General features: G+C 37.5%; 2 protein-coding genes and 1 pseudogene across 3 annotated transcripts; 2 read left to right on the top strand and 1 right to left on the bottom strand.

The window, feature by feature from the left end:
* Window positions 1-5,452: 5,452 nt before the first annotated feature.
* Window positions 5,453-11,741, top strand: LOC147280449 (TMV resistance protein N-like). Of its 2 annotated transcripts, XM_086249941.1 has the most exons (6): window positions 5,453-6,538; window positions 6,861-7,519; window positions 7,971-9,060; window positions 9,179-9,454; window positions 9,543-10,595; window positions 10,681-11,741. In XM_086249941.1, the coding sequence occupies exons 2-6, from the start codon at window positions 7,020-7,022 to the stop codon at window positions 11,422-11,424; spliced, it is 3,663 nt and encodes a 1,220-aa protein (XP_086106067.1). In that variant the 5' UTR covers window positions 5,453-6,538; window positions 6,861-7,019; the 3' UTR covers window positions 11,425-11,741. The 2 variants fall into 2 exon arrangements, with proteins under 2 accessions (XP_086106067.1, XP_086106066.1); XM_086249940.1 differs by having other exon boundaries at window positions 5,453-7,519.
* A 607-nt stretch (window positions 11,742-12,348) lies between these two features.
* LOC147280448 (toll/interleukin-1 receptor-like protein) lies at window positions 12,349-12,717 on the top strand. The gene has a single exon (XM_086252214.1). It carries the CDS (start codon window positions 12,349-12,351, stop codon window positions 12,715-12,717), a length of 369 nt encoding a protein of 122 aa, XP_086108340.1.
* A 1,064-nt stretch (window positions 12,718-13,781) lies between these two features.
* LOC147280447 (zinc finger BED domain-containing protein DAYSLEEPER-like) lies at window positions 13,782-16,274 on the bottom strand (annotated as a pseudogene).
* Window positions 16,275-16,379: the final 105 nt, after the last annotated feature.

The raw sequence follows: 16,379 nt of genomic DNA, 5'->3' as shown, positions 1-16,379 counted from the left end.
AAAGAGGAAGTGATGCAAATGGTGGTATTTGGCCCTTTGGCAAAAGGAGGAGCTCATGTGACTCGAGTGGGACTATGGTGGCCAATTGTTTTGTCTTTTAAGTTCTTGAATGGCTGGATTACGGTCGGTTTGCCAAGATGAATAAGGGATTTTTTGATGATTGGGTGGGTTTAAATTCGAGATCTCTAGCAATACTCAGATTCATTTATGGTTGAGTTTGGTTGGGTTAGAATATCAAGTAGAATATTAACTAAAATGCCTTTCAAACAAACAAACAAACACCAGCACTAATTGAACGAGAAACAGCCAAGGACAATGATGCTAAGGAAAGAGAGATGGTTTTGATGAGAATACAAGCCACACCGACAAAAAGTGAGTTCAGTAGAGTTTTTTAACAATCTCTCATTCTCAAAACTCAAAAGTGTGTGGTAATGTGAAATCAAAGATTCCTACGGAAAAGACCATTTAAGTGTTTTGAACTTTTACTCCATTTTCAACCAACAAAATTAGTTAAAAATGGTTATCAATGTAGCAAATTTCAAACAATCAAATATAGTAATAATGTAATATACAACACACAATAATGCTAAGTAAAGAGGTATGATTTTTGTAACCATACAAGGCACCAACCTAAAGTGACTTTTTAGTAGAATTTTGATATCTCATTCTCAAAAGTGGTGTAATTTGTAAAATGGGACATTCTTTTCAAACAACTTTCTTCGCATAGAAAGGATTACTTTGGACATTCTTGATAAAAAGTTGAAGAAACATTTTCAAGATTTAAAATAAGCATATGTATCGCTTAATAGAAAATTTATTTCACAAATATGGAAAGTAGGCATGACCTGAGCTATCAAAGTAAATTACATTAGATGTTGGAAAATGGAGTGGTCACAAATGACGTAGCCCATTTTGGAGGGTTAATTAAGTAGCACAAATCAAGGGGTATTATTAAAGTGTGGACTAATGATTATTCCCCTTAAAATGTAGTTAAGTGCTTGATACGTGGCCATAATTTATTGGAAATTAAATCTAGCAGTTAAGAAACATTCAAAACACTAAATAAAAATTTAGGGAGGAAAGTGGATCATTTTAAAATTTAAAGGGCAAATTGAGGAGACCACAATTGACGACCATTAATTGACACCACTAATTGATCGAGGCAACTTGTAACTTTGCCTTTGCCAGGATAGGAGGTGGAAGTTGCCTTGAACTTGATCAGAGGACTGTGGAGGACCCCACTAAACCCTTCTACCATTGACCAAAAGCAAAAGCAAAAGCAGTATAGATATATGTCAACGTCCTCTTGATGATCAGTTACAACAATTACATGAGTGTTATTCTGGAAACCAAGGCTTTTGGGTTGTTCATACATTTTATTGATCAGCTTTGTATCTTTGGAGCATAGTAACGGTGGACTCATCAAAAATATATACTCTTAAAAACAACAAAACTAGCATTCTGGTACTTAATGGGTAATCGTCTAATGATTCGAACCGTTTAACTATTAGATTTTTATTAAAAAAATAATCTTGTAAAAAATGAACTAAGTCAGAACTCGTTTAACTATATAATTATGATCATAAACATTTCAGTGTTTATTGAAACACTACCAATACAAATTACCTAAATTTTATTTTATTTTTGGTACTGTTGTGGTGGGCCTAAGCCCCGAAAAGAAAAGTTATTATACATCAATGCTATATTTTTTAATCAGATTTGTTTTCTATGCAAAAAACCCACTTGAGGTGTGAATTCAGACCCTGTTTAAGTATTTAGGTGGCGGGCCATGCCTAAATATTGTTCGGATGATAGCTCACAAGTTGCAATAAGAAGACAGTAAACCAAGTCATACAAGTGGCCTTGAAAGATATTAATTATTGTAAAGCTCTTTCCACGAAGATGCCTGCAACTTGACTTGAGAGAAACCCCTCTGCTTTTTGTACCTTTGACCAAAAAGAATTTAACATTCCTCTGCATCTCGGTTTCTCATTAAGTCCCAAAGAATTAATCCTACTCTTACCCATTTCTTTTAGGCAATCACCAACACGCAACACAATTAAGCTACCTCCTCACACAACACACAACACACACCACAACTTCACTTGATCAGCTGCTAGTAATTCACAGATCTCCAGGAAAGCTAAAGGAACTTGCAGCCAGCTTCCAAATTGCCAAGAAACCCAGTTTAGCTTAAGCTCCAACTAATTATCTCCCTAATAGCTAACATGCCTAAGCTATTTTTGGTTCTTTAATATACATCTCTGCATATACATGTTTTGCTAATTTGCTCTTTCATTCCTTTCAAACTTAAGCCTTTTCTCTAATTAATATACATCGTCAATGATGTATTGTTAGCTTGATGTCATACTAGTGAATAATATATGCTTTTTTTCAGCTGTACTTAAATGCTTTACTGTCTTCATTACGTTTCTTGTTTCTACCTTTCGTGTGTCATATGTCTTTGGGTCTTGTTGTGTTCTTCTTTTATTTTCATATAAGTTTACTACAAATTTAATTCATAACATTTTCTTACAGTTTGCTGCATCCAAATTTTATGAATCGATTTCCACCATTATAAGTAGCAATTTTAAGTTCCAATCTTTTATTACAGAAATCGGGTGCTTCCAATGTTTTAGTACTTGCAACTTTAAATTCTAATCCCAACGTCCGAAGTCTCTTACACGTCTGACGAGTGACAGGTAAGTTCTAAATATTGCTCTAATTTTTTTCCAATTTATTTTGTCTTACTTTTGTGTGTCTTCTGTTTTCGGTTTTGTTGCGGTTTTCTGTTATTTTCATATAAGTTTATTACAAATTTCATAACAACTTTCTTATATTGGCTGCGACCAATTTTTTGATGTGATCGACCGGATTAGAGTGCTGCTATCTGCACACTTTTTTTTTTTTTTTTTGCACACCCTTTTCTCCTACACATCCTTTATCCTCTTTTAAAATTGAAATTTCTCTTTAACACACACCTCTCACTACTAAAATATCCCTATCTCACCAAATTTCTCATTGCACACCCGGCACACTCATCAAACACCACACACCCCACCAAACAATCAAACAATACACACCTCTCACAAAAAACCAGCAAACACACCCACCACCGTGCGCAGCGCCCCAACCCCACTTCTCTCTCCTACCTCCCTTTCTCTCTCTGGCTTATCAACCCAGCCACTTTCTCTCTTTCCTCACTTTCTTTCTCTCTCCCGAACCCACACTCTCTCTCGCAACTCCACCTCCCAGCAACACCACCTTTCCTGTAAGCTCTGCGAAGCCCAACTGCTTGCTCCAACTCCTTCCAGCCATCGCGTGCAGCACTGAGCTCAAACACTCGCTCGCTCAACTGCTTGGTTGCACCGTCGAAGCTGCCCGCGCTGTTCGACACTGGTATGTCGAAACTAACAGTTTCGTTCGACAGTCATCCGCCGAAGAATGTGAGTTTCGTTCGGCAGGTACCCACCAAACATTCACGACCCGTTCGGTAGGTGCCCACCGAACCAGCTGCAATTTTTTCGAGGTGGAAGCTCGACGGTGCGCGCTGATGGAGGAGCTGTCGCTGATGTCGGCGGCTCGAGGGAAGCTGGGAACTTCTCCGATGTGGAAGAACAGCTAGAGGCACTTCTGATGTTGATGGAGCAGCTAGGCACTTCTTTGGGGTGGAAGCTCGAACGGTGCGACGAGGGAGTGGCGCTGGTGGCAGCTTGGCTCTGTTAGAGACAAGACAGAGAAAATAAGGAGGTGACCGGTGGTGGTCTCACCACCTGGTTCACCGGTATTCGCCGTCGGGCAGAGGAAATCCTAGAGAAAGAGAGAGAGAGAGGTGATCAGTGGGTTGTCGAACATTGGGAGGTAGATGAGGTAGGGTGGTCTTGATGTTGTTGACGGGAGAGTTGCAGACAAAAGAAAATAAAAAGGAGGAAAAAGTTGCAGACTGCCAAATGAAGAAGGAGAAGAAAGAAGGAAAAAAAAAAAAAAGTTGCAGTCTGCAAACACGAAGGAGAGGAAATAAGGGAAAAAAAAATAAAAAGGAAGAAGAGAGGGGTGTGTTGGGAAGGGCTTTAGGGTATTTTTACAAGAGAGCTGCTATTTACACACCTTTTTTTTCTTTTTGCACACCCTTTCTTAAAAAAAAAAAAAAAAAAAAAAAAAAAAAAAAAAAAAACTCAAGGGAAAAGACCTTATACCCTATCCATTTTTCTTTTTGCACACCCTTCCTAAACAGAGAAAAAAAAACACACACACACACCCAAAAATCACACACCCCATCCCCATCTCTCCCCCCCTACACACCCCCTCACCCAAACACCCCATCCTCACCTCTCCTCTCTCCGGCACACACCTCACCCCCGTGAGTAACCACCCCAGCCCCGGCCCGCCCCACTCTCTCTCCTTCCCTCTTACCCCGCCGACCACCGCACCCCCATCCCCTCATCTTTCTCTCTCCCCGAAACCCAACCCCAGCCCCAGCCCGCCCCACTCTCTCTCTTTCCCTCTCCCTCCTCCGGCCACCACCAGTCACCCCACTGGTCGGAAAATACTCCCCAGATGCCGGCCATCACTCTCTAGAACACCCCTTACCGGCCAGCCACCCACACCCACACCCACAAAAAAATTGCAGCGGGTTCGGCGAACCAGTGCCAAACCCGGTGGTTTCGTTCGGTAGGTACCTACCGAACAATCCTATTCTATTCGGCGGGTACCTGTCGAATGAAACCACCGGGTTCGGCATTGCTGTCTGCTTGGGCGGTGGTGCATGCAGGGAGGAGGGGGAGGAGGGATTGGGAGGTGGCAAGAGGGAAGGGGGTGCAGTGGTCGGCGGGGTAAGAGTGAAGGAGAGAGAGTGGGTGGTGCATGCAGGGAGGAGGGGGAGGTGGCAAGAGGGAAGGGGGTGCGGTGGTCGGCGGGGTAAGAGGGAAGGAGAGAGAGTGGGGCGGGCCGAATAGAAAGGGTGGGGGGTGGGCTTCGACGGTGAGGTGTGTGCCGGAGAGATGGGGATGGATGGGATGTGTACCGGGGGGGGGGGAGATGGGGATGGGGTGTGTGGGTGAGGGGAGGGCCAAATGGTCTTTTTTCTTGAATTTTTTTTTTTTTTTTCAGAAAGGGTGTGCAAAAAGAAATTTAGAGGTGTGCAAATAGCCGCCTTCTTTTATAATAGGGTAAATTTGTAAATTCATTAATTAAGTGATAGGGGTGTGCAAAAAGAAAAAAAAGGGTGTGTAAATAGCAGCACTCCCGGATTATGAGTGGACAGCAGATTTACATGTTTAAAATAATGTTAATAAATATACATGTGTTATATAATTAATATATGTAAATTAATAACACTATGTGGTACTGTTACAGTCACACTAATAAATTACTCATAAACATTTAATTATTAATAATTTCGTTATTTATAGTGTGTTTTTTTTGGTTAATGCAGTTTTGCCTTTAATCAATTTTCTTAGTGTTATAATTAAGCTTATAATTTTAGTATATACACATGCGTATAGCTAAATTATATGCTTATTATATTATTATATCAGTATGTGTGTATATATATATATATGTATATCAGGCTCCATCTATTGAGGTATACTTCAATTTATTTATGTTGAGGTATGACCTTGTTGGAGCCCACATATATATATGTATATACTTATTGCAGCAAATACTATGGTTCTTTTAGTAAATTCTTTTACATATGTTATAATTAAACCATATCGTTGCATATGTTCATGACCTTCTATTAGCTCTTGTGGTTATAGGTTCCTTGTGGTTATAGGTTCCTTTCTATGAGGTAGAAGCACTAACGTATGAAAAAGTTCAATAAATAGGCTAAAGAATAAACATAAAGAAGAATTATCAATGCGCTTCAGATAAGTTTTGATGGACTAGGGGACACAGAAAAATAAATTTTCTTACATATTGCATGTTTTTATAAATTTTCTTACATATTACATATTAAAAAATATTTTTTACAAAAAATGAACGAAGTCAGACTATATAATTAAGATCATGATCATGTCAATGTTTATGAAGAAGATTACAAATACAAATTACATCAATTTTATTTTACTTTTGGTACTGTGGTGGGCCTAAGCCCCGAAAGAAAAGTTATTATGCATCAATGCTATATTTTTTAATCAGATATGTTTTCAAAGCAACCACTTGAGGTTGAATTCAGACCTTGTTTAAGTATTTAGGTGGCGGGCCATGCCTAAATAAGAAGACAGTGAACCTTGGCCAGAGACCAAATCAGTGGGCCTTGAAATTTATTGTAAGCTTTTTCCAGGAAGATGCCTGCAACTTGACTTGAGAGGAACCCCCAATGAAGTTTTGACCAAAAGAATTTAACATTCCTCTGCATCTCGGTCTCTCATCAAGTCCCAAAGAATTAATCCTACTCTTACCCATTTCTTTTAGGCAATCACCAACACACAACACAATTAAGCTACCTCCTCACACAACTTGATTTGATCAGCTGCTAGTAATTCACAGATCTCAAAGAAAGCTAAACCAACTTCCAAATTGCCAAGAAACCCAGGTAATCATCTAGCTAATAGACTGGCCTAAGCTATTTTTGGTTTTTTACTTTACATCTCTGCACATACATGTTTTCCTAATTTGCTCTTTCATTCCTTTTAAACTTAAGTCTTTTCTCTAATTAATATTATTGGTTAATGATGTATTGTTAGCTTGATGTCATACTACGGAATAATATATGCATTTTTCAGCTGCTACTAAATGTTATACTGTCTTCTATATATGAATGCACCACCCATCATGTTCTGATCGAGGTATATATAGTCTTTTGAGTTTAGAAGGATGACAATAACCAAAAAGTTAACACACACACACATATGAAGAGTGAGTGTGTGTGTGTGTTTGTTTGTGTATTAGATTCCGGAGCAAGATGAAGCAGAGCCACAACAACAACCATAGAAACCAAGAAAGCAACTGATGTTCGCAACTTCATAGTACAATTATACAACTGTTTCTAGAATTAATCGATCAAAGTAGTTCCAATGGCGATGAGCACACTTGGAATGTCTACATCTTTCCCTTCTTCAACTCCTCAATGGAAATATGATGTTTTTCTGAGTTTTAGAGGTGAGGACACCCGAAAAGGTTTTACAGACCACTTATACACTGCATTAGAGCAACAAGGAATTATAACTTTCAAAGATGACCCTGAACTTCGAAAAGGGAGATCTATTGCTCCAGAACTTATGACTGCAATTGAAGAATCAAGGTTTGCTCTCATTATTCTCTCAAGAAAATATGCTTCATCAACGTGGTGCTTGGACGAACTTTTAAAGATTCTTGAATGCATGGAAGCAAGAAAAACAGTGATGCCAGTTTTCTATGATGTCGATCCCTCAAATGTACGAAAACAAACCGGGAGTTTTGCAAAAGCCTTCACTAAACCTGAAAAAAGGTTTAGGGATGACACAGAGAAGGTGAAAAGGTGGAGATCAGCTTTAACTAAAGTGGCAAAAATCTCTGGGTGGAATTCAAAGGATTGGTATGTTTTCTTATTTCTTTTATCTTTCTTTCCATTGAAAAGGTTTTGAGAAAGTTAGAAACAAAATGGTTCAATGTATGAGGATTAATGGAAGTAGATCACCAATTGTATTTACAGGGCCGGTTAAATGAGTGGAATCAATATAAGATTTTGAATATTGCATTACTTAACAACATAGTAGATTTCGGTGTTTTTCATTGTGTTACAATTCACATGGGACATAGCTAGGTAGATGACCAATCTGAATTCTGAAGCTAAATATCATTAAACGAATAGGAAAGAAATTGAATACATTGCAAAGATATATGTTGTGTAGTTATTCATTTGATCAGCTACTTTGACCAAATTTCAAGTTCCATGATAAGAACTAGTAAAAGCAGATCTACGTCAATTTGATTAATATTCATATATATGAATAACATGCTTTTTTTTTTTATCCATTTTGTTGTAGGTACGAGTCAAAGCTCATTAAAAATATTGTTAAAGTTATATGGACAAAATTGGGCCGTACATTATTTAGTAATATGGAGAACCTTGTTGGAATTGATTCAAGATTGGAACCAATCAATATGCATTTAGGTGCAGGGGAGGATGATGTTCGCTTTATTGGTATATGGGGGATGGGCGGGATTGGCAAGACAACTGTTGCCAAAGTTGTTTATGAGAGGATATCTCACGAATTTGAAGAAAGTTTCCTTCTTACAAATGTTAGAAATTCTGTTGAAAAAAGTGGCTTAGATAACCTACAGAAGCAACTTCTTTCTGGGATATGGATGAAAAAGGATGCCATATTGGACCTTGACCAAGGAGCAACGATAATGAGCAGGTTTTTACGTCACAAAAAGGTTCTTCTCATTCTTGATGACGTGAACCATCTGGACCAATTAAAATATTTGGCTGGAAATCAAGGGTGGTTTGGTCTTGGGAGTAGAGTTCTCATTACAACTAGAAATGAGCGTTTGTTAGTCGAGCATGGAGTAGAGAGAAGAGTAAAGATCGAGGGGCTAGATAATGGTGAAGCTCTTCAGCTGTTTAGTTGGAATGCCTTTAAAAAACAGTACCCAGAACAAAATTATCTTGTTCTGTCTAAGTGTGTTGTGAACTATGCCAGTGGTCTTCCTTTAGCTCTTGAAGTCTTGGGATCTTTTTTGCATAGGAGAGGTCTAAGTGAATGGAATTGTGCGTTGAGAAAACTAGGAAAAGTTTGCAACTCGGAAATTTTTGAAATACTTAAAATAAGTTATGATGGTCTAGATGATGAAGAGAAGAAAATATTCCTAGACATTGCATGTTTCTTTAACGGAGAGTACAAAGATCATGTAATAAAAATACTAACTGCTTGCGATCTTTCTGCAATTATTGGAATAAACGTTCTCATCGAGAGATCTCTCCTAACTGTTTTGGATGAAAGGCTGTGGATGCATGATTCTCTACAAGAAATGGGTCGGGAAATTGTCATCCAAGAATCTCCTAATGAGCTAGGCAGGCGCAGTAGGTTGTGGCTTTGTGAAGATGCCAATTATGTCTTAAGCAAAAATACTGTAAGGGATTTAAGTATAAGAATAAGTTTATAATTGTTAATATATTATGTAACAAGGTACTGTACTAACCATTTTTCTTGAGTTATGAGGTTCACTATTTTGTATTCTTGTTTAATAGGGTACAGAAATACTAGAAGGCATAATTTTGAAGTCAACAGATGGGCCAAGAGTAAATGTGGACGCGAGTGCCTTTTCAATGATGAACAAACTGAGATACCTCAAAATTAATAATGCGAGTCTCTCTAATGAGCTTAAATATCTTCCCAATAGTTTAAGGATTCTTGATTTGGTCGGATATCCGTTAAAATCTTTCCCATCACATTTCAACCTAGAGAAGCTGTTCGAGCTTAACTTGTGTAATAGTTGCATTAAAAATTTTCAGATGGGAATAAAGGTATGTATCCTGTTACTTGTTTAATCTTATGTTACCTATAGGAGTTGTTAAATCATGGAAACTAATTTTCTATGCTTTTACTTGACAGCCTTTATACAATTTAAAAGCCATTAACCTCAGTCACTCCCTGAATCTTGTGAGCACCCCAAACTTTGAAAGTATGCCAAATCTTGAGCTTCTGATTCTTGAAGGATGTATACAACTGCATGAGGTTGACCAGTCAATTGGAGTGCTTGAAAGACTTACTTTTTTGAACTTGAAAGATTGCAAAAACCTTGTGGGCCTTCCCAACAGTGTATGTGGCTTAAAATCTCTCGAAGTTCTTAATATTTCTGGCTGCTCAAAGGTTGATAAATTACCAAATGACTTGGGCGATCTAGATTGTTTGGAGGAGCTTGATGTGAGTGGAACTGCCATTAGAGAACTACCTTCCTCTATTGGAATGCTTCAACGACTTACTTTGATGAAATTGATAGGTTGTAAACATCTTGTGCGTCTTCCAATAAGCATATACGGCTTAAAGTCTCTGGAAGTTCTTGATTTTTCTGGTTGCTCAAAGATCAAACTTCCGGTAGAGTGTTTGGAGGAGCTTGACGTGGGCAATACTACAAAAAGAGAACTACCTTCCTCTTTTGGTTTTTTTGAAAAATTTAAAGATACAATTTCTCATGGATGTGAAGTGGTTTGGGGATCTTTGAATAAGTTCTTGCCTTCCGGATTTATGCAAAGAGTGAATACAGAGCCAATGAGTTTCCAGTTGCCGTTATCTGGTCTGTGTAATTTAACGGATCTAAAACTAAGTAACTGCAATCTTGGGGAAAGAGCATTTCCCAACGGTATTAGTTGCTTACCCTCTTTAGTGAAACTAGATCTGAGTGGAAATAATTTTGTTCTTCTTCCTTCAATGGTCCGATCATGTCTTAGGCTTGAGTTCATTAACTTGGAGAATTGCACGAGACTTCAAGAGTTGTCAGGCCTTCTTACAAATAGTTCATTGCATGTAAAAGGAAATGGTTGTTCTTCACTGGAAATTGATGCATCCAATTTCAATAAATTGGACAAATCGCATTTCTATTTCACCAATTGCTTCAAAATAAATGACAACATAGCATTTGAAATGCTGAAGACGTTCCTTCGTCAGGTGCGTGCTCCTTAGATATCTGTTTTGTGAGTGTGTGCGTTTTTGTACAAACACAGACATTAACACCCTAATTTTTATGTCACAGGGAATCACTGACGCAAAGGAGGATTTTCGCATTGTAATTCCTGGAAGTGAAATTCCTGAGTGGTTTAGGCATCGAAGTGTTGGGAATTCAGTAAGTGTAAAGGTACCTCCAGGTTGGAATAATAGTGGGTTTATGGGATATGCTCTGTGTGCTGTTTTTGTACTCCATTCGTCTGATCAGCCTGCTATACGTCAATTCGGCACCTTTACTGATCACCTTTACTTTAGTGGATGCTGCCTCAAAGCCGATGGAATAAAAGCCGATGCATTTTACTTTGGAATAAATGCAGAATTTTGCCAGGTTGGGTCAGATCACCTTTGGCTAGTCTACATACCCCGTGATGGTAAATACTTTGGAACAGAGTGGCATACCAGTTGCAGTGAGATTGAGTTCTTCTTTGAAACCGGGGGGCCAGGTCTGAAGGTAAAGAAGTGCGGGGTCCATTTGATATATGAGCAAGATGTGCAAGAGTTGAACCAAATAATGACGCAATCCAGCAGTAGCATTTCTCCGGAAACATTCAGGCAGAGGCAGAGCAACAACGTTAGCATTTCAGAGAAGACTGTGGAAATATTTTCTGATTGTACTGATTTTGAGAACGCAGCTGCTTCTGCTGCTGTACCAGTATCGGCATCTGGTGCCATTACTACCACCAAGCGAAGCCTTGAACAGGTTGATGATGAAGATGATGATGGTGGGGCAGCACTAGCAGGACCTAGTAAGCGGACGAAGTGCTTGTATTGAATTTGATGGGTGGAGACTGGATGTTGTTTCCAGCTGCTGTTGGATTTTAAAATCCACAAGCTTTATGCTATGTTATGTGTTCATGGACTATTTAGTAATTTTTCAATTCTTTTATTTCATATATTTTTGGTCCAAACTGCTTAGTCGCTACTCCTTAATCCTTATAGAGTTGAAGGTGGAATTTTCAACTCTTTAATTTCATACACCACTGTAATTAGCTATTAGTTGGTGGATTTTTCTTCCACTTCGTTGAAATAGGTTCCAAGTTTCTTTAGTGAATATGAATGGGAATATGAAAGGGTCAAGTGGGTTTCATCCGTCCTAACATGAAATTTGTTTATTTATTTTTAGCTGTCTGGTATGGTTTCTTCAAATTGACAGGTGTTGCAAAATGATTTGTTCACATCAGATACTGACGATATGGGAGGACCAAAACACTTCCCTTCCCTGCTTCGCATTGCCATAGCTTTTCCTAGCCACATGTTTTATAGAAATATCAAGGATATTTTCTAGTATATTTGGACATGGGGTAGTAAATTTTATAGACCTTTGTCTACTATTATTATAGAATTGTGTAAACTTTTCTACGAAAGTGCATTAACTTTTGACAACTTCTATTCACAAAAGAGAAGTTGTCATTAGTTTCGTTTTATTATTGTGGAGGCAACTTCTTGCTTTGACTTTCGTCCGGAATTGGAAGGTGCCTGGAAGTTGATCAGAGGACTGAGGAGGCCCCCTCACCATTAAACCCTTCTACCATTGACCAAAAGCAATATAGATATCTATCTAAGCTCTCTGCCTCACATAAAGTCCCGTTGAGTCCTACGGAATGTAAGTGTTACCCATATCTTATAATTAGCACTACTCAGTATACATGTACGTAAGTATACATTTCCTCCTCCATTAAAACTGGCCTTGAAAAGTATGTCGTCGACACCTTCTTCTTCTTCTTCTTCTTCTTCTTCTCCTCCTCCTCCCCGTCAATGGAAATATGATGTGTTCCTAAGTTTCAGAGCGGAAGACACCCGATCGAATTTTGTGAGCCATCTGTTTGCTGAACTAGATCGGAAAGGAATTGTCACCTTTAAAGATGACCGAAACCTTGAGAGAGGAAAGTCCATTCATCCAGAACTTCTTAAAGCAATTGAGGAGTCAAAGTTTGCCCTTGTCATTCTTTCACCAAACTATGCTTCTTCATCATGGTGCTTGGATGAGCTTGTGAAGATTCTTCAATGCAGAGAAGAGATGGGGCAACTAGTCTTTCCAATCTTCTACCAAGTGGGACCCATCTAGTATACGGAAGAAAAAGATAAATTTTTTGCAGGCATTCACGGTAGACCTGGCAAACGGGTCGTTTTTTGCGGGTTCGGGTCAAACACGACACGACCCGTTAAGCTTAACGGGTTAACACGACACGACCCATTAAGTAACGGGTGACAAAACCCCCAACACGAACACGACACGAATTAAAACGAATAAACACGACACGACCCGTTCTACCCGTTAAGAAAATTAATATTTTTTAAACAAAATTACAATTAATATATATCTTACAATACTTACAAAAATTACAGCCCAAAATTCAATTTATGCAATATTCCAAAATAAGTAACAGCCAAAAATTACAGCCCAAAACAAAATTCAATACATATATACAATGTTCCAAAATGAATAAACAGCCAAAACCAAAATTTATCACAATGTTCCAAAATAAAACAGCCCAAAATTCTCTAATTCTCCCCAAAATAAACAGCCCAAAATTTATCACAATCTTCCAGCCATAAACAGAACACCACTTCAATTAATGATTAATTCCACATTGCCACACCAAGAACTTCAATTAATGATTAATGCCACATTGCCACACAAAGGGAGTGATACCTGCAAGACATTTGGTTCTTTAGACAAGGAAGAGTAGCATAAAAGAATTACAATACAGTATTTAGTGGCTGCGTAGCAAGACAATGTCTTAATGAGGTGGTGCAAATTATGTTGACACATCACAATGACACCTAATAACAATTTCCAGTTTTAGAAGAAAAGATTGGAATGAGATCAAAGAGATCTTAACTAACTTATTCACAGCAGCAACAAAGCTCACATAGCCTATAAGTAGAAGGGAACAAAACATTCATATAGATCAGGCTGATCAGCTCTCCCGAAAGACCAAACTTTTAATAGTTTTACTTACAATTACAGTGCCCTATAATAAGAACTAAGAATATATGTGATTATTTTATAAAGAAAATGAGAATTATGATCCTCAACACCCATGATGGGGAGCCTGTGTATAACTACTTTCCCTATTATATATATCCACAAGAATTTATAACTAGTAGATTTAAATGATTCAAATAGAGAGCCAGAGTGGCTCTTCTAAAAACTAATGATAATGTATGTTTCTATATTTTTCCATATCAACATTGTCAGTTCCATTAATATTGTGCAATCAAATGCAAACAGAAATACATATAAATTACAGCTACAACAATAAAAATACAGCACCTTTCATCAATCATCAACAGAAATGGTATTAGAACACTGTTCAGATCTGCTTCCACTATCCTCAATGGTCAAATTGAAAACATCTTCACTAAGTACTTCCAAGTCAGCATGTTCTTTATCAAACACTAAGCACAAAAAAAAAACACTAATTACAAATATAACTTTATGAGAATAAAAGAACATAACAGTATAATGGCATGTAAAATTTACCTCCCTTGCCAAAAATCCAATCTCGAGTACATAACAAAGCTTGAAAAGTTTCAGGCAATAATGAACTGCGATATTGATCTAGTACTCTACCACCAATACTAAAGGCTGATTCGGATGCAACAGTGGAAATAGGAATTGTTAGCACATCACGAGCTAAATTAGAAAGAATAGGATAACGAAATTGCTCCATTTGCCACCAAGAAAGAACATCTAACTCTTGCTTTCTGTCTAGCCTTTCTTCATCAAAATACTTATCCAATTCAGTTTTTGTACTTGAAGCTACACCACTGTTATAACTATTATCAAAATCCTACAAAGGATTAAAAAAAACATGAAATTATCAAACAAGCACTTATAAAAAAAGATAAACAATTATCAAACAAGCAATTATGAATTATATAAAAAAAACCAGCAATTACCTCAAAGATGGTGTCTCCATCTTCCGTGTGACTAGCTGTCTCATTCCTTGGACGATTTGAATTAACAAGATGTGACAAATTTTACATGTACAAATCAAAAAGAGAAGACAAGGTGTCACTAACACGTTTGAATTCATAAGAATCTTGACCATAAAGCTTGGTATAAGCCCATTCTACAAACTGCAATTTATAATGAGAATCCAAAATAATTGCAATTGCAAGAATTAAACTGTAATCTGACCAATACTTTTCAAACTTTAAGTTCATAGAAGTTCCCAGCCTTCTCATGAAATCATTCCTATCTTCCATGGCTGTTTTGATACTGTGTTGGATTATGAACACTTTAGGAAAGAACAAATTTGATGTGGGGTACTTTGTTCCAGAAAATAAGCAAGTAACTTCATAAAAATACCCCAAAAATTTTGAAATCTTTCCTATTTTATCCCACTCTTCTGTAGAAGGGCAAAAAATGAAACTTGAATCACTTAATCTTAGATTGATAAAAGCACGCTGATAAAAAAGTGCACTGTCAAGCATGGTATAGGTTGAGTTCCACCTAGTAGGCACATCTTGTCTTAAGCCTCTCCTATTACCTACTATCCCTACTTGTGCAACACATTCAAAGAACTTTTGTTTCCTCCCAGCTGAACCCCTTATGTATTTGATACATTCACGAATCTTTAAAACAGAGGGATCAATTTCTTTAAGTCCCTCTTGAACTATCAAGTTTAAAATGTGAGCACAGCAGCGAACATGAAAGAATTTACCATTCATTAATAGTAGACCTCTAAAGTTCAATTGATTTTTCAAATGATCAACAAAACAATCATTTGCAGAAGCATTATCCAAAGTAATAGAAAATAATTTCTTCTCAATCCCCCAATCAGTCAATAATGCATTAATTTTTTCACACAAAGCAACACCAGTATGTGGAGGGGGCATATGACAAAAGTTTAAAATCCTTTTATGCAATCTCCATTCTTGATCAACAAAATGGGCTGTAAGAGTTAGGTATCCATCAGTGGTCAAAGAGGTCCATAAATCAGATGTTAAGCAAATCCTTCCTGGAACCATACTTAACAAATTACCAAGTTTAAGTTTTTCCCTTTTGAACATCCTTAAAACACATGCCTTAACAGTATTTCTACAAGGCAGCTTGATATCAGGAGATATATATGCAAATAAAGCTCTAATGCCCTCATATTCAACAAAGCTAAAAGGTAAATCATGTTTGATAATTGCTTCTATCAATAAATCTCTAAATTTCTCATGATCAAATTTTGGGGAACGCAATCCAGACTGTGATAACATTAATTGCTGCAAATCACCATGTGTTTTCTTAGGACAATTTTTCATGTGACTCAACATATTACCCGTCCCACATTGACTATCTCATATATATATATCACACCACATTGTCTACATTTAGCACGCTTCTTTTTATCTGGTTCCATAGGCAATGGTTCAAACAAAGTCCAAGCAGGAGATCTTAATTTACGCTTACCTACTGCCATGCCTCTTGCCCTTTTCTTTGTAGGGCTTTTATCTGCTGTATCTTCTACATGTTCAGCACTTTGACCCACATTGTTTCTCACTGAAACTTCACCAGACTCCTCAACAATATTACTTGTAGGACTAGGATTCATCTGCATTGAACATTTAATAAGCTAGTTATATATAAAAACAAAGAGCCAGATTAACAAATTCCATCAAATATTGAACTAGTAAAAACCAGGTGGCTAGCTAGAAATACACCAATCAATTCCATTCAAATATTGAAATGCTTATATATAAACTCTGCTCTGCATATAAATATATTCA

The sequence above is a fragment of the Dryas octopetala genome, chromosome 7 (genome assembly GCF_963921425.1).
Source record: "Dryas octopetala chromosome 7, drDryOcto1.1, whole genome shotgun sequence".
In the NCBI taxonomy this organism is placed as follows: domain Eukaryota; kingdom Viridiplantae; phylum Streptophyta; class Magnoliopsida; order Rosales; family Rosaceae; genus Dryas; species Dryas octopetala.
This window is presented reverse-complemented; position numbering and strand designations above follow the sequence as displayed.

Bases quoted from the DNA above. Each gene is read 5' to 3' on its own strand.
- LOC147280449 (XM_086249941.1), top strand. From the start codon at position 7,020: ATGGCGATGAGCACACTTGGAATGTCTACATCTTTCCCTTCTTCAACT. The intron at 7,520-7,970 runs GTATGTTTTCTT...ATTTTGTTGTAG, and splicing joins GGGTGGAATTCAAAGGATTG to GTACGAGTCAAAGCTCATTA. The intron at 9,455-9,542 runs GTATGTATCCTG...TTTACTTGACAG, and splicing joins ATTTTCAGATGGGAATAAAG to CCTTTATACAATTTAAAAGC.
- LOC147280448 (XM_086252214.1), top strand. From the start codon at position 12,349: ATGTCGTCGACACCTTCTTCTTCTTCTTCTTCTTCTTCTTCTCCTCCT.